General features: G+C 56.3%; 1 protein-coding gene across 2 annotated transcripts; it reads right to left on the bottom strand.

Annotated features, from left to right (window-relative positions):
- Positions 1 to 1,294: 1,294 nt before the first annotated feature.
- CPT1C (carnitine palmitoyltransferase 1C) lies at positions 1,295 to 22,969 on the bottom strand. Of its 2 annotated transcripts, XM_070633191.1 has the most exons (20): positions 22,730 to 22,969; positions 22,185 to 22,250; positions 21,900 to 22,054; positions 15,865 to 16,004; positions 14,457 to 14,628; positions 14,158 to 14,259; positions 13,933 to 14,070; positions 8,776 to 8,853; positions 8,450 to 8,557; positions 8,265 to 8,349; positions 7,754 to 7,949; positions 7,450 to 7,632; positions 6,762 to 6,867; positions 5,321 to 5,437; positions 4,547 to 4,711; positions 4,171 to 4,305; positions 3,376 to 3,528; positions 2,110 to 2,223; positions 1,878 to 1,970; positions 1,295 to 1,607 (listed from the first exon to the last, which is right to left on the bottom strand). In XM_070633191.1, exons 3-20 carry the CDS (start codon positions 22,038 to 22,040, stop codon positions 1,422 to 1,424), a joined length of 2,412 nt encoding a protein of 803 aa, XP_070489292.1. In that variant the 5' UTR covers positions 22,041 to 22,054; positions 22,185 to 22,250; positions 22,730 to 22,969; the 3' UTR covers positions 1,295 to 1,421. The 2 variants fall into 2 exon arrangements, with proteins under 2 accessions (XP_070489292.1, XP_070489291.1); XM_070633190.1 differs by lacking the exon at positions 22,730 to 22,969 and having other exon boundaries at positions 21,900 to 22,250.
- Positions 22,970 to 23,011: the final 42 nt, after the last annotated feature.

Here is a 23,011-nt window from a genome sequence, read left to right as displayed (position 1 = left end):
GAGCAAGAAGGGAGCCAGAAGGTCTTTCGCATCCTAGTAACTTCTACCATAATCTTTGAGTTAGAAAAAGAGTCACTAAGTCCAGGCCACACCAAGAGGAGGGGAAGGAGTGTCAAAGTGGTGTGAACATTCTTTGAAACCACTAGGATTGGTGCGTTGGGTGTGGACGTTGGGCTGGCGGAAGTGAAAGTGTTCGGCATTTTGATTTTCTCCTCGGGCTTCTGTTACATGCTTGGCTTGGTGGAAGCAATGGGGCCTGGAGCCCTGGAGTATTGGAATCATGGCCGTGGGGGGCTGGATGATTGGGGGCCTTGGTGTGGTCAGATGGCGTTGGTGTTGACATGACTGCAGTTGAGTTGGTGAGGGTTGTAGTGGTGGCGGGGGTGGACTGGGGGTGTGGACAAGGAGTGTGGTGTTTAAAGTCATGACTATGAGTCAAGTTTAAGTTTGGGTTATAGTGGAGATTGGAAAGGAGTTTTGGAGTTTGGGGTTGGATGTTTTTGTGCTGGTTGTCTGTTGGAACTGTGGCTGAGCTGTTGGGTGTGGTGGGGCGTAGTGTCGTGGACTCGCTGGTTGTTGGAATTACGGCAGTGGTTAGAAGAGTGAACATTAGGTTGTGCGTTTCCTAGTCACGGGAGCTGAGTTCGTCATCGAGGTGGAGGTCGAAATGGCCGGGGTTGAGGTTGGGTAAGAAGAATCTTGGGGATTCATTTGGGAGGTGTCAACTGGAGTGGCTGGATTGGTGTCGATCTTTTTTTTTTTTTTTTTTTTTGAGGAAGATTAGCCCTGAGCTAACTACTGCCAATCTTCCTCTTTTTGCTGAGGAAGACTGGCCCTGAGCCAACATCCATGCCCATCTTCCTCTACTTTATATGTGGGATGCTGCCACAGCATGGCTTGACAAGTGGTGCCATGTCTGCACCCGGGATCCGAACCGGGGAACCCGGGGCCGCTGAGAAGTGGCACATGCGCACTTAACCACTGAGCCACCGGGCGGGCCCCTTGGTGGTGATCTTTAAGTTTGGAGTGAGCAGTTGGCGTTGGGCCACCTGGAACTGGGCTAATGACAGTTTGCAGGGTTGTTTGACGGGGATCGGACTAGAATGGTTAGCTTTGGCGCGACTGGAACTGGAAGTGCAGAAAACTGGGCAGGTGTTGGCGGTTGTGGCTGGCGTTGTGACTGTAACTGGGAATTCATGAGGCCTGGGGATGGATGGGACCTTTTCTCCTCCTCCACCCTGACCCTCACCTCTCCCACCCCTGCCCAGCCCAAGAGCAGAGTGGACGCCACACATCCAGCTTACACAGCTTTATTGGACCAGATGTGGGATTTCCAAACGGGCTGCCTCCATCCTGCACCAGCCCAGCCATAGAGACCTTCCCCCTAGTTCCTGGGGAGACCAGCTCCCCGCTGGAAGGGGTCAAAAGTTGGCGGATGTCGTGGGTGCCCTGGAGCCCCTAGTGTGGCAGGGGAGAGAGCCGCACCTGTGTCCCGAGTCGTCCTGCCCTAGCCCTCTGCACCCACGCTTCAGACGCTGCCCCTCCTGGAACAAGGAGGCCACATCCAACAACGCATCCTCGATGTGCTGCCCCAGCCGGTGGGAGTCCTGGAAGGAGAAACGTGTCATGTGCAGGGGAAGCCGGGAGAGGGCCTCTGGGGCCAGGCTGAGACACAGGAGGGCTGGGGTCTCTGACTCCTGGGTCTGAGGGAGGAGGGGGCTGGGGACGGGGACTCCTGGATCGTGGGGCAGCAAGGAGTTGGGAGTCTGGACTCCTAGGTTGTAGGAGAGGAGGGAGTTAGGAGCCTAAACTCCTGGGTCCTGAGGGAGGAGGGGACGGGGAGGAGGAGGGGACACGGGGGTTCAAGTTTGTCTCACCGTTTTTGTGCTTGATTTTTTGCTGGAGATGTGGAAGGTGATCGTGTCATCCCCCATGAAGATGTAAGAAACACCGTAACCATGGTCATCGGCCTGGAGAGAGACAGAGTGAGGGGAACAAAATAGCCCCCAGTCCCCTCGTCCCCCATAGCGCAGGAGTGCAGACCCCCAGCCCCCTCCTTCCTCAGGGCCCAGGGTCCAGGGAGCTGCGGTCGGACCCAGCTCCACTCACAGGCCCGAATCCACCACCAGAGGAAACGTAGTCGGGGTAGTTGTGGACGTCAAACAGGTGGACTTGCTGAACCGGGATCTGGCTGGTAGCCAGCTGCCACTGCTCCGAGTGAACCTGAGGGACAGGAGATGGTCACGTGTGCAATGAAGACAAACAGACCCGCAGATCAGGCCCCGTTGGCTCAACTCCACTGCACGCAGCCCTGCGCCTTTCTGATCTCCTCCCTGACTGCCTGTTTCCCCTAAATCTGGCTTCTGCCTGCAGCTCTGCCGTTCCCCTCCCTGACCCCACCTCTCTGCTCTGCTGCTTTTGACCACACCCCTCTCTCCTCTCTGAATCCGTCTTTCTCCCCTAGTACGCCTGACCACGCCCCTCTCCCTTTCGCCGCTTGACTCAGTCTCTTTTCTCCGGGCCCGAATTCTTCTCCCCCTGGCCACGCCCATCTCCCCTCTGACCACACCCTTCCTATTTCTCCCTGGCCACGCCCCCTTCTTCTCCCTGACCACATCCCTCTCCCTGGCCCTGCCCCTCTTCTCTCTGACCACGCCCCTCTCTTCTCTCTGACCACACCCTTCCCGTTTCCTTCCGTGACCACGCCCCTCTCCCTTTCTCCCCTGACCCTGTCCCTCTCTTCTCCTTGACCACATTCTTATCCTCTTGACCACGCCCATCTCCCAGGTCTCCCTTGACCCCGCCCTCTCCTCTCTGACCACAGCCTTCCCGTTTCTCCCCAACCACATCTCTTTCTCTTCCCTGACCACGCCCTTTCCCTTTCTCCTCCCCACCCAGGTCTTTTCCCATCGACAGAGTCCCTCTCCCTGACCACGCCCCCTCTCCACCCTGACCACACCCCTTCTTCTCCCTGATCACGCCCCTCTCCTCTCCCTGACCACGCCCCCTCTTCTCCCTGACCACACCTTCTTCTCTGACCACGCCCCCTCTTCCCTGACCACGCCCCTTTTCTCCCTGACCACGCCCCCTCTTCTCCTGACCACACCCCTTCTTGTCTCTGGTCACGCCCCCTATCCTCCCTGACCACGCCCCTCTCCCCTCCATGACCACGCCCCCTCTTCTCCATGACCACACCCCTCCCGTTTCTTTCCATGACAATGGTCCTCTCCTCTTCTCTCCGCCCCTTTTCCCTCTCCGCCCTTTCCCTTTCTCTCTTGCTCCCGGCTCCCTGACTCACTCTCCTGCTGCCCCAAAGCGCCTTTCTCCTCCCGTGGTTCCCCACTTCCCTCTCTAACCGTTTCCCTGCACCCCAACCTGGTCCAGGAAGGGCGACTGCAGGTGGAGGAATTGGGACACGATGTAGAGCGCGAAGAGGTGACGGTCGACCCCCTGTCCGCTCATGGCTGCCTTCAGCAGAGCCTGGTGTTTGTCCACCGCCACGCGGAACAAGGCGAGGCACTGTGGGTCCTGGGGTCCCCGGGGAGGTCAGAGGTCATGGAAAGACAGGAAGTGGGCTTACTGCTGGGGCCTGTCACACCCCTGGACCTCAACCCAGCTTGCAAAATCCCTGCAAGGCAGAGATATCAACTCTATTTTACAGAGGGGAAACAGGCTCAGAGAGGGGAAGTCACTTGCCCAGGGTCACACAGCAAGGCAGAATCAGGTGGGTTCCCAGGTCTGTCTGACTCTAGGGCCCAAACTCCTTCCATAGGCCCATAATACCTCATAGGTAGCTGGGGAGAGGGAACAGAGGTACCTGGGGGTTCTGGGCAGAGAGGTTATATAGGGAACATAAAGAATGGTGCAAATGGAAGTCACAAGGATGCACGGAGGTTAAATAATCAAAGAGAACTACATGGTGGAACCATGGCTCCCTCTTGGGTGCTCCCCCAGTGCCCTGTGCGACCCCCATTAAATCAGGTATCACCTGTCTGGACTATCTCTGTCTCCCCCATCAGTGAGCTCCTTGAGGTCAGAGACCAGGTGGTGTCCCTCCTCTGTCCCCAGGGCCCACCATGGGGCCTGGCCCTCAAGGTGCTCTGTAAATGTTTGCAAAGGTATGAGCGAGAACATGGAAGTGACCGAAGCCTCAAACGAGGCCACACCCACTGTCTTCTCTCTGTCCTCCATGGCTCTCACAAAGTTGCAGGCCTCCCGCGTGCAAGATCGCACCGTCTCCGTCCGGCCTTCCAGGAACAAGCGGGTCATGGTCGACTCATAAGTCAGGCAGAATTGACCCCTGTCCTGGGGGACAAGGAGGAGAGGAGCCGCTCAGCTGGGCTCAGGAAGTCTTCACAGACTTGACCCACCTCTGTCTGGACCTCCAGCCTCCTCCTGCCCAGGACTGTGCGGTTGGGAGAGAGAAATCAAGATGGCGGCCCCACAATGGCAGTGGCCAACAAGAATCATTACAGGGGCTGACGGGGCGGGTCCTGGGGCCCAGGGGAACCGAGGCTGGGGGCTGGGGTTGGGGAATCCAACTGACCCGAAAGTGGGCCAGCTGCAAGGCCATCTGGATGAAGCTGTCTGAAGACAGGTGGCAGCGTTTGATGAAGCTCTTGCCGAAGTGGGAGAAGGGGAAGACGTGGCAGTCGATGTTTCCAGACAAGGTCTTGGCTCCCCTCAGCGCTAGAGAGATGGATAGATGGATCTGCCAGAGAAGGGGGGAGGGAGGAATGGCTGGGGTTACAGATGAGGGTAGGGTTCGAGTTGGGGATGGGGCTGCAAGTGGAGATGGGAATGGAGTTAGGGTTGGGGTGAAATACGGAAATGGGGACAAAGAGGGGAAGGAGCTGAGGGGCTGGGTTAAACATGGGGATCGGGGTGGCAGTGAAGGCTGGGATGGAATCGGGGCTGGGGACTGGGGCGGGACACGGAATGGGGCTGGGTGTGAGGACTGAACTGAAGTCGGCATGGGGTGGGTGGGGGTTGGACTGGGATGGGGTCTAGGTGGGCTTCAGAGGGGTCGTGGTTGGAGATGAGATTGAATTCCGGCATGGTGACGGTGTTAGGGACGGAGGAGAGTTTGGGGTGAGGATGGAGTTGGGCTTTGAGTGGGGACAGAACTGGACTGAGGCCGAGGACGGAGAGGGCAGTTGGTCGAGGATGCGACTGGGGTGGGGGCAGGGTTAGAGTTGGGGCTGGGAATGGAGTAGGGGACAGGGGTGATTTGGAGGTTGAGACTGGGGGCAGGGATGAGTTTAGGGTCAAAGTCAGGAACTTGGGGACTTGGAGAAGAGGCCCAGACACCTGGCCTCACCTTGTCTGGAAGGTCCCAGTGCAGCCGCTGGGGATGGGGCAGCGAGGGGTCAGGGTGCCCCTTGCAATGGCCGTCTGCCGAGTAGCCGAGATGAAAGCATTCTGTGGCCAGAGTGAACTGTGTACAAACGGAGGATGTCAGAGTCCCTTCCCCGCTCTGGCCTGAGGGCATCTCACCAGGGACCTCTTTTCCTAAGTGTGTTCTGGGAGTGGGGGCTGTCCTGGAGACACAGAAGCCTCTGATGGTCACAGGTGGGTTCTCAGGTTCAAGGTCACTGAGCAGGACGGAGACTGATACTCAGCTGGTGTTCCCTGACCTTGTACTGCTGACTAGCAGATGAGGAGCCACCAACAGCTGCCCAGCCCTCCCGAGGACCCCCCCGATCCCTCACCCCACTCCTGGGACAGGAGAGAGAAAGCTGAACATAACATGAACTTCCGAGGGGTTGGAATCCATTCTGATGAGTGGTACCCACGCCCTGCTAGTTGTGAAACATTTTAACTCCGCCCTGATGAAGCACCCAGGACCCGCCAACCTTCCCCCTAATTCTCCCGACCACCTAGAAGAAGGGGATGACATCCCCATTTGGACGTTAGAAATATATGGAGAAAAGAACACATTGCTTTATGCCTTAGAGTTTGCATTTCTTTTCATCTTACTCTACGTGACATCTCTTCGTTCAAAGTCAATATGCAGAGGTGCTGTGTTGACATGAAGTGTCTGAGGTTAAACTGAATTGAGTTTCATTTACTAATATAATCAAAGGGGGAAAATTCCCATTTTACAAAGGAGTTAGGCCCAGACGGGTCAGTGCTTACCTGGGGCTGCTCCCAAGATCTGGAAGGGGCCTCCCTTCCCCTCATACACGCCCATTCACCGCCCTGGGCCCCATCCAACCCCTCATGCAACAATACGGAAGAGAGGGAACCCTAGGCAGGACAGACGCCACTCCTTGTCATTTAGGGACTGAATAAAATAGAGAAAATACAGATGCTAATATTCTCAGGACTGGACAGGAGCTCAAAGATAAAAGAGAATCCAACCTTTTCACCTGAGGAAGCAGAAACTGAGGCTCAGAGGAGGGGAGTCACTTGCCCAAGGTCACACAGCAAAGCAGAGCTGGAAGATCACTCTGACTCAGCGTGATGTGGTTGGAAGGCCTCACATTCTGGTCTCAGAGCATTCTGGAATCCTAGTCTCACTGTACAACTTCTGGCTCTGGGACTCTGGGCAAATCACTTCCCTTCTGTGAGCCCCAAATGCCCATTTGTCAGAGGAAGGTCAGAAATCCAGACCTCCTTATTTGCTGGGTCCCCTGGTCCGGTCTCTGCCTCTCTCTGAGCCTCCGTTTTTTCCCCTGACTCTAAGGCCCCAGAGAGGAAGATCTTTGGAAATGGGGGCGGCGGCGGTCTGCAGGATGGGGCCCGGCTGGCTGCCCTACCTCCCACATGTGTCCTGAGATGGGGCAGTCAGCCCACGAGTGCTCCACGCTGAGGCCCAGCTTCCCATTGGAGAAGACCATCAGGCTGAAGGATTTGTCAAACCAGCTGCGGGGGGAGAGTTCAGAGTGGTCACCAGAGAGCGAGGACCAGCAGGGAACGCGGGGTACCCTCTGTGGGCCTTGTGGGGGCTCCAGGGTGGGGAGATTTTTCTGGGAATCGGGGCTGGTGGGGGCATCTTTAAGAGGGTAGGGGTCTCTGCTGGGTGGTTCTGGATGGTCTCTGAGAGGTGTCCCGGGTTTGGGGTGCCTGCAGGAAGGTCTGAGGATTTGGTGGCCTGCAGTTCTGAGTCTGAGGTCCCCCGGCTCACGGTTCTGGTTGGTGGGGGAGGGTCTCTGGGTCGAGCGGTCCCAGATTTGGCATTTGGGGGGTCCTCAGATCTGGGGTCCGCGGGTCTGGGGTGCTGAGTCTGGAGTCCCAGTCTAGGGTTTCTGAAGGTCTGAGGGTCCAGGTCATGGGTTGGTGGCCTCAGATCTGGGGTTCAGGAGTTGGGTTGAGATCTGGGGTCCCAGGTCTGCAGGTTATCTGGGTCCAAGGTCCCCAGGTCTCAAGACGTGGGGTCCGGGGTCCTCAGCTTCTGGGGTCGCAGGTCAGGGTTGGGGGGTCCCCAGGGCCCCCCAGCTGACTCACCGGTCGTGGCCCCTGCCTGCCAGCAGGGCGTGGGCATAGGCATCCAGCGAGGCTGCGGGGTCCTCCCTGGCCAGCCCCGCGGGCTCCGAGTCGAGTGACACAAAAAAAGCAGCCCCTTCCACAGCCTCCAGGGCATCCCCCGCCCGGGTCTTCAGGGACCTCCGCACCTGGGCCCACATGTCCCTGTCGGGGGACGTGCCTGAGCCCCGGCTGGCCCTCCCCCCTGCCCAGCCTCCGATCCCCCGGCCCCCAACCTGCCCTTCCGCAACCTCAGGCCCCTGGGTGCCTCCCCTCCGACCCTCACCTGGGAGCGGCCGTCAGAGCCGCCAGGTGCTCCTCGTGGGGGCAGGCGGGCGAGGGGTCGTCCAGGATTCGCTGGAACTGCTGCTCCAGGGCCCGCGGGGACAGCAGGCCACTTTGGGAGTGGGTCCCCACGCGGAAGAAGCGGCCCCGGTGGAAGACGGCCACGTGTCGGCTGTCACGGAGGTGGCGGATGTGGTCTGGGATGGTGTGGGCAGATGCGTGGAGGGCAGAAAGGTGGGACACATTATAAGAATAACAACCACTTATTAGCCCTTTCGTGTGGCTTGCACTGTTCTTAGCGCTCATTTAATCCTCATCACCGTATGTCCCCTTCTTATCCCATTTTAGAGATGAGGAAACTGAGGCTCAGAGAGGGTGATAACTTGCCCAAGGTCACACAGCTAGGGAGCGACGGAGCTCGGATTCGAACCCAGGAGGCTGGCTCCAGAGAACGTGCCCTTAGTCATGACACTGTCCCGCCTCTGTCAGGGAGGAGGGGACAGGGGTCTCACCTTTTTGGATGCCAGGAATGCGCGTGGTGTTGAATATCTTCTCATACTGGGCAGAGCATAAGGGCCGCATTCCCATCAGCAAAGTCTGCAGGAGACCGTGGGCTCGTGAACTGCCTCCCAGGACCCCCGTGGCCGCACGGCCACAGGACCACGGCCTCGGTCCCAGCCCACAGCGGCCCTCTCACCGGCAGGATCTCCTGGCGGTTCAGGCGGTGGCGGTACAGGAGGAGCGCGTGGACCGCGTTCCCCGCGCGAGCCGCCTGCACCGGCGTGGGCGTGACGTACAGGAAGTCCTGGAGGCCGGCGAGGGGACAGGCAGACACCCGGGGTCAGATTTGCCCCTGGTGGGAGCCCCGACCCCAAACGCAGGTCCTGACCCCAACCGAGGGTGCGGGATGGTGAATTCCACACTGTGATTCGGGTCACGAACCCTCAACCCCACATCCCACCCAGGCCCCGGGGAGCCAGGATCCCCAGCCTCTCCCCATCTCCCAGCCCCGCCCCTTCTCACCATCATATAATAGTTGCTGTTCACCATCAGCGAGTTGCGGGAGCGCAGGTACACAAATTCTTCCCACCAGTCACTGACCTGGGAGTGGGACAGAGAGACAAACAGCTGGGGTGGCTGGGGCCGACAGGGGGGGACAATGGGAGGGGTGAGCACCCCCAGACATTGCTGTGTCAAACAGGGAGGGTGGAGCTCAATGAAGGGGGCCACTGTGATCAGTAACTAGCCATAACCTGGGTGTCCATCAATGGAGCATCAGCTGGCCAAATCCAGCAACACTCATGGTGTGGAATACTATGCAGCTGGTAAAAAGAACAAGGTCCATTTATATTACTGACACAGAATGGGCACCGACACACGCTGCCCAGTGAAAAAGGCTGGGCGCACAAGAAGATGTGTGAAATGATCCCATCTGAGATTTTAAAAATACCGCTATGACCCAAGTGTCCATCAACAGATGAATGGACAACAAAAATGTGGTCTATCCATACAATGGAAAGTTAATCTGAAAAGGAATGAAGTTCTCATACAGGCTGCCACACGGCTGGACCCTGAAAACGTTATGCTAAGTCAGACACAAAAGGACTAATAGCGTGTGATTCCACTTCTATGAAAAATCTAGACTAGGCAGATTCTTAGTGACAGGAAGTAGAATAGAGCTTACCAGGACGGGGGGGAATTGGGGATGGGGATGTTTTTCCTAACAGGTACAGAGTTTCTGTTTCGGAGGACAAAAAAGTTCCGGAAATGGATAGTAGGGAAGGTTACACAACAATTGGGAATGTACTTAATGCCACTGAGTTGTACACTTAAAAGTGCTCAGGGGCCAGCCCCGTGGCCAAGTGGTTAAGTTCACGCACTCCGCTCCGGTGGCCCGGGGTTCGCGGGTTTGGATCCTGGGCACGGATCTACACACCACTCATCAACCCATGCTGTGGTGGCGTCCCACATAGACCTAGAATGACCTAAACTAGGATATACCGCTATGTATTGGGGCTTTGAGGAGAAAAAAAAAAAAAAGGAAGATTGGCAACAGATGTTCGCTCAGGGCCAATCTTCCTCACCAAAAAGCATATGCAAAAAAAAGTGGTTAAAATGGTAAATTTTATGTTATATATGTTTTATCACAAGAAAAAATTATATATATTATGTGATATATATGTATATGTCTGTGTGTGTATTTATATTCCTGGGTACAAATATATGTATATAAACACTTAGAAAAGACTCTGATTGAAGTGTGTCTCATAGGTGATGGTGGGAGGGACAAGAATTAAAGAGAGGTGGTCGGAGGGGACTTGAATGTTTCCTAGATGACATAGAATCTCATAGACTCTGTGAAGACAGATACATATTTACTTGCATCTTAAAGTCAATGGAATCCTACACATCCTTACACTTAGCCCAGGTGGAATGCACTTGTCATTCCCTGGGAATGTGCTACATCTTCTGGAAAAATCCAGAACATTCCAGCAAATGCTGGAAAAGTCCTATACCTTGATGTAGGCCGTGCTTATGTGGTCACACACACACACACATAAAACTTCATCAAGCCATACGCTTAAGATTTGTGCATCTTACTATATGTACAACATTGTAACGTTATACGGATAACATATAACATTTTTTAAAAAACCAACCAAACACACCAGCATCAAAGCTGGCTGAAGGGTGTCTATGGCTCAGAAGAAAATCCTGGAGATAATTGTGGAGCAAGATTTTAACTCTCAGGAACCAAATGGTTGGGCCAGGGAGGTGGTGATGAATCAGACCTGGTTAGAAAGTGTCCAGAGCAAAGCCTAAATTAGGCAGGTTTTACGAAAAGCTGCTTTAGTACCCTGCACCAATGGCTTTAATTACATCATACGATCTTTCAGGAAGTGCCACACTGCAAGGTTCTTGACAGCACAGAGGATGAAGCCGTGTGGAAGGCAGGAAGATACGGACAAGTCTGAATCAAAAAGCAACCGCGAAGACTTGGAGTCTGAAGGCAGAAGTCTTAGGGACGCCCTGGCCGATTTATTACATTTACAGTTTCCTTTTTTCAGTTTGCTCAGGAGTGATAGTTGATATAAATCCATGTCTAAAAGAAGGCTAAAGGAGCTCTTTCAATTTACAGTTGATTCTCGTTTCTCGCGGTAGTTATGTTCTCTAAAGTCGCCGCGAACGCTGGATCAGTGAATACTGAACCACTGATCCTGGGGAAATACGGGGTTAGCTTCCTTCGAGTCTCTGGTGACATTTTCATCAACAAATCAATATATAAGCTGGTTTTATGTGTGTTTATCTTTAAAGACACCTTATTTAATATATATCATTGATTAGGTCACACTGAAGTCACGGCCAACAACTTGTGCCTGAATGAAGCTCATCTAACACACGTATTTTCTCCGCAGGGCACACCACAGCCTTCCCCCGCTTAGGAACGCCAGCCAGCCCTTCAGTGCCGCCCTGGGGGGCATTTTAAACAGCGAAATCACCAACAAAAAGCCTAAAAGTACAAACAACGTGAAACTAAGTAGATCACAAAAAAGACACTTGTTTACAGTACCAGAGCTGAAACAAGAAGGCAGAGTGTTGCCTGGCAACGAGCGCGAGATCCGGCAACTCAAATTTTTCTCCACTCTGCGCATGTCCACGAATGACCCCGAAAGTGCCGTGAGTACTGATTGGGGGGTTACGAATAAATGTTAGCAACTAGGCGAATTTGCAAATATGAAATTCATAAATAATGAGGCTCAACCTGTATAAACAGAGTACGTGATAAGAAAGTGTGTTTAGTTGGTCTCTTTTTTTTCTTTCTTGTAGATAAGATAATGGAGTATGTTATAATTGGCAATGCCTTAGAGATACGATGCAATATATCAGCGAGATACACACATATTGTGTGTGTGTGTGTGTATTTTTCTTTTTTTTTAAGAGCAGAATCTGGTGCAAGAGCATGAAGGAGAAAAAAATTAAAAACTAAGGCTTGGTTTCTGTCTTAGGTCTCCAGACACGACTCAGTGCCCTCCACTCGGCCTGTGTGACGGACCCTTCCATGCTGCTGTTCCTGGGGCTCTGGCCCAGACCCTCGGCCCTTCCCACTCCACATTCTCACCCCTGATCTTCTCGCCCAAGTCCAATGTTTCATTTTCCTTCCACAGCTGAGGGCCCTCGTTTGCTGTCACTGCCCAGGCCTCTCTCCTGAGCTCTCCCCGGGGCCTCTGGCTGCCCAGGAGCGTCTCCCCTGGACCCCCAGGTCGGTCACCGTCGCCTCCATGGAGCTCAGTGTCTTCACCCAAAAGCTGCTCCCCTTCTCCCACAGTCCCCAGGTGAGACTCACCATCTCCCACTCCCTCCCCTCACAGCCTGGCAGTTCCCAACCTGCCCTCCTGCCCCCTGACTCTCTCTGCCTTGTCCCCTCCTCTCTGTCCCACAGCCCCCTCTGAGGCCTCATCCTTTCCCCCTGGACCCTTACTCCAACCTCCCAGCCTCCAGCATCTCCCCTCCAGTCTTTTCCCACACCGGAGCTGACCTTCTCGGGGTCCCCCGGGCAGGGGACCCTGCTGATCCCTGCTCAGAATCCTCCCATGGCTCCCTAGCACCCTCAAGAAAAAGTCCAGGGTCCTCAGCGGGGGTCCAGGCTGCTCCCGCCTCTCCACCCTCCCCTCTCGTGACCACCACCCTTGAAACCCTTCGCTGCAGCGGGAGTAAAGCCCTTTTGCTCCCAGCCCAGGAGGGAGCAGGGGAGGCCCTGTGACTTTCCTACAGCCCATCTGTGCCCGGGCTGTTCCTTCCCACCAACCGGACAGCTTCAAATTCTCTCCAACCCTCAAGGCTCAGCCCTGATACTTTCTCCTCCCGAAGCTCTGCTCCTTTTATCCCGCTGCGGCCTCTCTGGCCACCCACGCCCGACACTACACCACCCCATCTGTCTCTTCATGGCTGCCTCGCCCTCATCACACGCTGTCTGACGGCTATTGACGGCTCCCACAGAATGAGAGGCCTGTAAGCCCCGATTTGGATGAATCGCTGACTCGCTCTGTGCCTCAGTTTCCCAAGGAGCCCATCTGAGTGCGATCAAGAACTTAGCTCCTGAACTCAGAATAGAAGCCCTTCTGGAGAGAGTGTCCTTAAGCAGAGTGACGGTGGAAACGAACTATTCTGCGGGCGGGGTTTAGAGTTGGCCGGCTAGGCGAGGGGCTGAAACTTTGGGATTGCGGTTCAAACACAGGCGGGTCGGGGGCGGAGCTCTGGGTGTGGGCGGGCCCCAGAGGCGGAGCTTGGATTATTGGAGAGTCGGGCTCAGAACGTTGGAGCCTGGGGGACAGGGCTCAGAATGTTGTAACGTGGTCATAGGATCCAGAATATCCGAGCATCTGGAGTGGGGTTTAAACTAATATTGAGCGCGGGGGCGGGGCCCGGAACAGTGGGCGCGGGGGCGGGGCTCAGACCAGTGGGCGCGGGGTCGGGGCTCAGACCAGTGGGCGCGGGGGCGGGGCTCGGCACGGTGGGCGCGGGGGCGGGGCCCGGGACGGTGGGCGCGGGGGCGGGGCTCAGACCGGTGGGCGCGGGGGCGGGGCCGGGGACGGTGGGCGCGGGGGCGGGGCTCAGACCAGTGGGCACGGGGGCGGGGCCGGGGACGGTGGGCGCGGGGGCGGGGCCCGGGACGGTGGGCGCGGGGGCGGGGCTCAGACCGGTGGGCGCGGGGGCGGGGCTCAGACCAGTGGGCGCGGGGGCGGGGCCGGGGACGGTGGGCGCGGGCGCGGGGCCCGGGACGGTGGGCGCGGGGGCGGGGCTCAGACCAGTGGGCGCGGGGGCGGGGCCCGGGACGGTGGGCGCGGGGGCGGGGCCCGGGACGGTGGGCGCGGGCGCGGGGCCCGGGACGGTGGGCGCGGGGGCGGGGCCGGGGACGGTGGGCGCGGGCGCGGGGCCCGGGACGGTGGGCGCGGGCGCGGGGCTCAGACCAGTGGGCGCGGGGGCGGGGCCGGGGACGGTGGGCGCGGGCGCGGGGCCCGGGACGGTGGGCGCGGGGGCGGGGCCCGGGACGGTCTCCTGCCTGGGCGGAGGCTCCGATCCCCGCAGGGCATGGGGCTGTGGGCGTGTCGTGGGCGGGGCGTAGGGTCGCAGGGTGAGGAGGGCGGGCTCAGCACCTTGGCGTTCGGGTGGGGGACTCACGTAATTGGACGCCCACCAGGACTTGAGCCGCAGGTACCACTGCAGCAGCGACGCCTGCAGCTTCAGGAATTCCTGCGCTAGGCCCGCCGTCCAGTCGAAGTCCTCGTCGGAGAGGACGGGCCGGACAGATTCCAGGTACTGAGGGGCAAGGCGGAGAAGAGGGTGGGTCACGGCGCCCGTCCGCCCCGGGCCGCCTCTCGCCCCATCCCGGGGTGCCGGGCCCACCTTGCGCACGGTGTCCTGCACGGAGGGCACGGGCTGGCGCGGCAGGGAGCGCTGGTAACTGAAGAGCATCGGATGGCGGCCGGAGAAGATGCGGACCAGGGCCTGGAGGAAGCGGGAATTAGCGGGTCATCGAACCCCTCACAGGGGCTGGGGACCAGGATGTGGTTGGGGGCGGGGGTGTGTGTAGCATCCCACGGAGAATGGGACACAGACCCAAAGAGAGGGACAGAGACCCAGAGAGAGGGGGACAAGGAAGTGGGTCCCGGCAGGACTTGAGTAGGGCTCTGCCCTTCCCATACCAGCCAGGTCTTGGTGGGTGAGGACATGGCTCCGTGGGGTTCCAGGAGCCAGCCGTGGTAGGACAGAAGCAGCCTCAGGGCGATGTGAAGTGTGAGGATCAGGGCTCCCCACAGACACGAGGCGAACAGCGCCGCTGCCAGGACCCCCCGAAGCCTGTGGTGCTGGCCACCCCTGGGGGACAGAAAGAGAGAACGGGCCTGGGTGTCCTGGCCTCAGAACCCCCCTCCCCTCCAGCCCCACCCAGCCCAGCCCTTCCTAATATTCTCTGACTCTGGCCTTTTGGCTGTGGGAGTCATATCTTATAGCATTAGAGTCAGAGAAATACACTTTCCTCATTGTAAAGGAGGCGTGGTCCTCTCTCAGCACCCTCCCTCTAGGATTCTGGGGACACCAAGCTTCTAAAATCACTTGCCATGGAAACTGGGTAGGTGCTTAACAAGTGGGAGATGGTATTTCTATTGAAGGGTCACTTTCCCCTCCCAGCTATCAAATGATGCTCTAAGGCGGTGGATCTCGGAGTGCGGCCCTTGGACCAGCAGCAGCAGCACCAGCTGGGAGCTTGTTGGAAACGCAGATTCCTGGTCCCACCCGGAGACCTACTAAGATGGGCTCTCTTCGGGTGCAGCCCAGCAATCAGTGTTTTAAGAAGCCTTCCAGGTGATTCCAATACGAACTCAAGTCTAGGGCACACTGGCCTAAAGCCACAGTAAATCAACACATCTGCAAAGTTGCCATCAGACAGACGTGAGCAGAGCCCACCTGGAGGACCTGGGGCCAGTCGTGTCCCCTCTGCAGACTGAGCAAATCTGGCCTTCCTGGAAATTTCTACCTCCGATCCTGGATCTTCTCTTTGGGGCCGTCTGCACAAAATCTGAACGTCCTTCCCCAGGAGGACTAATCCAAAGCTAAGAACCTGCCACGTCACTTGCCTCTGGTTCCCAGACCTTTCCCAAAGATGAGAGCAACGACTATAATAATTCAATCAAGCTCGTTTAGTAACCTCCTGGCACTGGACTGAATATTCCACATTCTTCCAACTAGTCTAAGAAGCAATTATTTTTACCCCCATTTTACAGATGAAGACCCTGACACCAAGAATGGTGAAGTCTCTTGGCTGAGGCTACACCACTGGAGACTAGCCAAGCTCATACTTTTGTTAGTATATATAACCGTATCTGGACATTTTCTAGTTGTCACCATCCCTCTTAGTAAGAAGCAGCCAGGATGGAAAATGTGCAGAGAGAAGAGAGGAAATCACCTCCTTATTGTTGATGCTCTACCTTTGTTAATCTGTCCCAAAGTAAGTCTCAGAGGTTACTTTTCTTTAGCAGGCACGGCACACTGATAGAGAATGGGGAGCAGGGAAAGGGATTAGGGAGGTTATTGGGCTGAAATGGGGGACCTCACCAGTCTGGCAGCAACTCTTTGATCTTCTCCATGAGTCCTAGGGAAGGATCCAGCTGGAGGAACCAGGCAAGCTGGATTGCACTGAAGAGGAAGAGCCAGCTGAGGGGGCTGGCGGGGAAGACACCAGTGAGGAAGTCGTTCTGCGGGGAGGAAAGGGCATCCATTCAGTCAGGCATCCCATCCTCTAAGCATCCTTCTGAGATACTGATCAGGCACCGAGCGTGTGCTGGGCCCTGAGCTGGGTGCTCAAGACCCAGAGGGGAACAGACAGATCTAGGTCCTGCCCTCAGGGAGGTCAGGCCAGAATGGAGCAAGGGCTCCTGGCGATGGAACAGGGCCCAGGAGGTCTGTGGTGGCAAGTTGCTCAGCCCAAGGGAGTCAGGGAGGGCTCCCTGGAGGAGGTAACTCTCAGGCAGGACCCCGAAGGCGAGACTGTCAAAAAGGCAAAGTGACTGGGCCAGGCCCCAGTGGCCTGGTGGTTACGTTCAACGTGCTCCACTTCAGCAGCCTGGGTTCAGGTCCCGGGCACAGACCCACACCACTTTGTTAGCAGCCATGCTGTGTTGGCGGCCCGCATACTGAAAAAAAAAGGGAGGAAGATTGGCACAGATGTTAGCTCAGGGCAAATCTTCCTTGGCAAAATGGTCCCCCGTATACAGCAGGGTCTGGAGCGTGGGATGCCTTCAAGAATTGCCTGGCCATGCTATAATGACCAAGACAAAAAATAACAAATGTTGCAGAGGATGTGGAGAAAAGGGGACCCTCATCCACTGCTGGTGGGAATGCAAACTGGTGCAGCCACCATGGAAAACAGTATGGAGATTCCTCATAAAATTAAAAATAGAAATACCACATGACCCAGCCATCCCACTACTGGGCATCTATCCAAAGAGCTTGAAGTCAGCAATTCCAAAAGATTTATGCAGCCCTGTGTCCATCGCAGCATTATTCACAACAGCCAAGACATGAGAGCAACCCAAGTGCCCATCAACGGATGATTGGATAAAGAAGATGTGGTGTATGTAAACAATGGAATACTACTCAGCCATAAAAAAGGCAAAATCATCCCATTCACAACAACATGGATGGACCTGGAGGGTACGATGTTAAGCGAAATAAGTCAGACAGAGAAAGACAAACACTGAATGATTTCACTCCTATGTGGAAGATAAACAAGCACATGGACAAACAGAACAGATTAGTGATTACCAGAGGGGAAGGGGGAGGGCGAGGGCAAGGGGGGTGAAGGGGCACATATGTGTGGTGACAGATAAAAATTAGACTGCTGAGGGGCCGGCCCTGTGGCTGAGTGGTTAAGTTCGTGGACTCTGCTCCGGTGGCCTGGGGTTTGTCAGTTCGGATGCTGGGTGTGGACCTACACACTGCTCATCAAGCCATGCTGTGGTGGCGTCCCACATAGAAGAATCACAAAAACCCACAACTAGGATACACAACTATGTCCTGGGGCTTTGGGGAGGAAAAAAAAAAAAAAAAGAGGAAGATTGGCAACCGATGTTAGCTCAGGACCAATCTTCCTCAGAGAACTCGGGCCTGGAGCCCCACCCTCTGGGCTCACATCTCTGCTCTGTCACTAACTAGCTGAGTGACCGCAAGCAAGTGACTTCACCTCTCTGTGCCTCAGTGTCCCCATCTGTAGAATGGGAACAGTCTCAGTACTTGGCTCATAGGACTGTCACAAGCATTGGGTGAGACAATATCATCCACAAATGCTGATGGCAGTCCTATGGCAGTGACAAGACAGCAAGACTCCTGCTCTCAGCAGAGGTAGAGACAATACCTATGTTTTGTGGGGTTTTTGCTTTTTTTTTTTTTTTTTTTTGGTGAGGAAGAGTGGCCCTGAGCAAACATCGGTTGCCAATCTTCCTCTTTTTGCTTGAGGAAGATTGTCTCTGAGCTAACACCTGTGTCCATCTTCCTCTATTTTGTATGGGGGATGCTGCCACAGCCTGGCTTGACAAGCGGTGCTAGGTCCATGCCGGGGATCCGAACCTGGGAACCCCAGGCCACGGAAGCGGAGCACGTGAACTTAACCATTACGCCAACGGGCTGGCCCGTCACAATCCCTACATTTTAAAGGCTTTCGTGTTGTGGGTCAGATGGCAGAGAAACATGAATCAGGGAGGAGGGCTGGGAGGGGGCGGATTGCGTAGCTCAGAGCCGGCGCACAGGAGGCGCTCAATCCACGTTAGTTATTACAACGATCCTTTCTGTTGCTACCCTCCTTCTCATTGCGGATTGATTTACTTGACATCTTCCTTTGACTTGGCAGGAAAAGGTTAGTGACCACTGTGGTTATTTTTGTTGTTTAATTTTTCTTTTGTTTCTCCCTCCCCCAAAGCCCCCGTGCGTGGTTGTATATCCTAGCTGTAGGTCCTTCTGTGTGAGCCACTGCCATAGCACAGCTGCTGACAGCTGGGTGGTGTGGTTCCATGCCCGGGAACCGAATCCTGGCCGCCAAAGGGGAGCATGCCGAACTTTAACCACTAGGCCATCCGGGCTGGCTCTGCTTTTTCTTTTTCTTTTCTTTTCTTTTCTTTTTTTGAGGAAGATTAGCCCTGAGCTAACGGCTGCCAATCCTCCTCTTTTTGCTGAGGAAGACTGGCCCTGAGCTAACATCGTGCCCATCTTCCTCTGCTTTATACGTGGGACGCCTGCCACAGCATGGCTTGCCAAGTGGTGCCATGTCCACACCCGGGATCCGAACCGGGGAACCCCGGGCCTCCAAAGCGGAACATGCGCACTTAACCGCTGCGCCACCGGGCCGGCCCCTGGCTTTTCTTTTTAAAAGTCGCCCATCCTCGCGTCTGGGGCTCTGAGCTGCAACAGCACAGGGGCTTCCTAACAACAGGAAGCGCTTCCCGAGGCCGGCGCATCGTTAGTCATTTCAGTCTCCGGTAGCTCAGGAAGGGAGTCCTTATTATTATCTCCGTTCCTGGGAGAGGAAGCTGAGGGGGTAAGTTTGAAGACCTCGTCCAAGGCCATGCAGCTGGGCATTGGTGGAGTCGGGATCTGAACCCGGTTCTCCGGCTCCAGGATCCACTATCCACCGCTGAAACCATCCGGATGCCTGGTGACTCTCGTGCAGTGGGACGCCCTGCAAGGGACCGCACTCTGGGGTCCTCTGTGTCTCCGGGTCTCATATTCATCTGGAAATCATTTCGGGGAACACTCTGAGCGCCTGCTGATGAGCCGGCCGCTGGGTGCTGGATACTGTACCACGTGCTTGGCTAAGTGACCCACTGCATGTAATTCACAGCGGCCCTGTGGCATAGGTACAGGGACCAACTGCATTCTAGAAAAGCCACCCAGGATAGTGGGCATCAGCAGGGGCTCCAGAGCCAGATTGCTAATTGTAGTTCTGCCCCCAGTGCTGCATCTTAGCTGCTGTGTGACCTTGGGAAACTGAAAGCACCTCTCTGGGCGTCAGTTTCTTCATCTATAAAACGGGATTAACGATGGGTCTACTGTAGGATGCCCTAATGAGGACTGGAGGAGTAATAGATTTAAAGGGCTTGGTTAATATAGAGCCCGGGACATGCCGCTACCTAATATGATTTTAGACATGAGGAAGCACAAGCTCAGAGAAGTTACTGCCGTGCCCGAGGTCACACAGCACCTCTGTGGGGCAGAAGATAAGAATGGCGATGCTGGACTGGTCACTTCTATGAGCCAGGCCTCCTGCCAAGGCAACTAATGCTTACATCAATCCCTCGAGGCAGGGACCGGCAGGGTTCCCTCTTTGTAAATGAAGAAACTGAGGCTTGGCCATGAGTCTACGGAATTTGCCCCCTGGTGATGCTGAGGGCTGTGGCTTCAGGGGGGCTCCTGGGGTCCCCCCGGAAGAGGAAGGACATGAGAGCTCCAAGTGACCATCAGGGGGAGAGGTGGCTATGTGATGGAAAGATAAAAGTGACCATTATTACAATGATCAGTTCATACTAATGGGAGGGTCTGGTGGGGCCATTGGCCATAGGGGACATTTGCCTCTGAAAAGGGACTTAGGGGTCGACTTGAACGCAGAGGTGACAGTCAAAATATTCGACAATGCGATACTGGTCAAAATCTGTCTATAAGCATAGAAATCACAACCGTGGTCGCCTCGAGTGGGAGGTGCTGCCTAGCAAGGGGCTTGAAGGAACATTCTAGAATAGTGGCAATGCTGTCCTGATGGGAAGTTGGCTACACAGGTATTTTAAAAATCCAAGGACTGTATATTTTAAAAATCTGTGCAGTTTTCTGTATGTAATTAGATCTTAGTTTAAATATATACATGGATGTGTATGTATATGTGTGTTTATATATCTAACCACAGGTTAATGGCCACATGTTAATGCTTTAGTTGATGGATTGGGCAGAGGCCTAGGGGGTCCCATGGGCAGGGCTGAAGGGGAGTCGTTGGGCGTTTGGGGTAGTCGCGGCTATTTACCCACTGCAACAGATACATCTCTCTCTCTCTCTCTTTTTTTTTTTTTTTGCTGAGGAAGATTGGCCCTGAGCTAACATCTGTTGCCAATCCTCCTCTTTTTGCTTGAGGAAGATTCGCCCTGAGCTGACATCCGTGCTCATCTTCCTCTATTTCGTATGTGGGTCGCTGTCACAACAGGGCTGACGAGTGGTGTAGGTCCACATCTGGGATCTGAACCCAGGCCACAGAAGCAGAGCGCACCGAACTTAACCACTAGGCCATGGGGCCAGCCCCATGGAAAAGATACAGCTCTATCTTAACAATCAGTGTCTCCGCTTTGGGACATCCTCCTGGGCTGCCCTTTATTTAATTACAACACCCCCCCCCTTCCCCGCCCACTTTACTGGGCTCCATAGGCCCCGTCACTCACCATCTAACATACTCTACGTTCTGTTTATTTATCTTTCTTAGTGCCTCCTCCTCCAACTAAATCCAGAGCTCCTTGAGCACAGGAGTCTGGCTAGCTGGCTCCCTGCCGAGTCCCCCGTGCCCTAAACAGTGCCAGGCCCCTTAACCATCCAGGTGCCATCAATATTTGGTGAACGAGTCACAAACGATGTTATCAAAACCTAACCCTCACTCGGCACGCGCCACGGGCCGGGCTCTTGGCTGAGTGCTTACAGGTAAGAATTCATTTCATCCTGCAGACTGTCCTGTGAGGGAGGTGCTCTCCTCATCCCGCGTTACATGTGGGGAAACTGAGGCTCAGAGAGGCGCGCTGGCCCAAGGCCACACAGCTAGTCAGTGGCAGAGCCAGGACCCAATTCAGGCTGAGGCGATGCCACAGGTGCTCAAGACCTCTGTTCACAGAGGGTGTAACCCGCAGGGAGGCGCTGTGTGGTCACAGTGCCCGAGCTCCAGAACCGGGGCCCCTGGGGCAGACGTGGGTTCTGGTTAGATGTTGGGCTCGGGCTTCGGGAACAAAGGCGAGGAGGGGGCGTTTGGTCCGTCAGAGCTGGGGCAGAAGTGGCGAGGGAGAAGTGGAGCGTCCGGACATTGGGGCTCCCATCTCAGAAGCGTAGGGAGGGCACCCCGCCTACTGGACGGGGAAACTGGGGGCTCAGGAGCAGGCGCAAGGAGGGGCCCTCCGACCCCAGAGGCAAGGGCTAGGGGAAAGGAGGGGCCTTCAGGATTGGGGTGCCGGCTGCCCAAGATCTTGATCAGGTCATGGGGTTCTGGAATGGGGAGCCCCCACTTTAAAGCCTGGAGATGAAAGGGAAAGACGAGAGGTGCCCCATGAGAGAAGGGGACTGAGTTCTAGAAATTGGGGTGGAAGGTGTGTGGGGGGTGTGGGGAAAGTGGGGGGGGCTGTCGGAGAAGTGGGTGCAGTAGGTGAATAGGGGTTCGCAGTAGGTCAGGTAACCGAGCCCAGAAGTGAGCCACAGCGAACCCAGAAATAGCTTTAAGGGCTCCTGGAAGCGGACATCAGAATTCCCAGGAGGGGTTGATGAGATCCCAGAAGCGGGACCACCAGCATGCCGGAAGTGCAACCCGGAAGCAGGTAGCCGCCTTCCCGGAAGGAAGGAGACCACGCCGCAGCCCTCCTCACCCAGAATCGGGAGAGATGCCTTTTCCAGGAGCGCAGCCCGGAGACGTAGATCTCCTGCAAGACGGGCGCGCTGAGCTCCGCTTCCCCCCCGTCCGAAGTCAGCGAGGGTCGGAAGCCCACGGCCTGGTGCGCTTCAGCCATGTCACGCTAGAGCCCTGGGAGGGGGACAGAGGGTCATTCTCCAGGTCCCCAGTCCCCTCCTCCCGCAGACCCGGGAGTCCGGGCCCCCAGCCGCCTCCTCCCTCCCACTCAGGCATATAGGACGCCCGCTCATCCTTCTCTCACCACCTGAGGGGTCTTGAGGGTCCCAGCCCGAGACCCCAGTGTTTTGGGGGACGTCAGTGGAGACCTCTGTGAACGCATAGAGAGGCGGGAGGGATAACTCGCGTTAACCCCTTTTGCGGCTCTGCTGAGAACGTGGTGCGGGGGCAGCGCCCCCCCCCCCCCACATAGGTCTTTCAAGATTCGGGGGTGGGGGCAGGAAACCGGTCCAGGGTGAGTTTCGAGATCTCGAGAGAAAGTCCCAGACCTATTTAAAGCGAACACCTGCCGGACGTTGGCACTGTCCACCCCATTTCCGCTTCCCATTCCAAGGCAGGGGGCGAGGGGGGGATGTCTATAAATTCATCCGCTCTGGGGTGGCCCAGCGTCCCCTCACCCCCGCCCCGTGTTGGAGGGGACGGGGGAGGGAGCGCCCTACTGCGCATGCCTCGCAGCCAGGGATGCTGAGGCTGGGAGCCGAGGCGAGCGTCGAGAACAAGTGATGGAGAGGCCGGCACGCCCGACCCAAGACACAGGCCCCCAGCCCCCTCCTCCGCTCCGGTGCTTACCTCGCTGAGTCAGGGGGCCGCCGATCGGATCCTGGGCACCAAGCCCGAGTACACCCCCCACCCCGACCCCCGATTTAGAGCGCCGGACCCAAGTCTCCCACTTGCATATGTCCAATCTCAGTGCGACGAGTCCACGACTTGGTCAACGGGTCTCCGGAGCTCCTGCCCGCCCCCGATTGTCCAACATCCAGGAACCCCGATTTCGGTCTCGCGTGCGCCTAGCCCGGTATTCCAGCCCCCGGCTTTGTCCCCGCCCCCTTGCAATCGCGGCCTCCTGTCCCC

The sequence above is a fragment of the Equus przewalskii genome, chromosome 9 (assembly GCF_037783145.1).
Source record: "Equus przewalskii isolate Varuska chromosome 9, EquPr2, whole genome shotgun sequence".
In the NCBI taxonomy this organism is placed as follows: Eukaryota; Metazoa; Chordata; class Mammalia; order Perissodactyla; family Equidae; genus Equus; species Equus przewalskii.
Note: the sequence above shows the minus strand (reverse complement) of the source record. Positions and strands in the feature narration are given on the sequence as shown.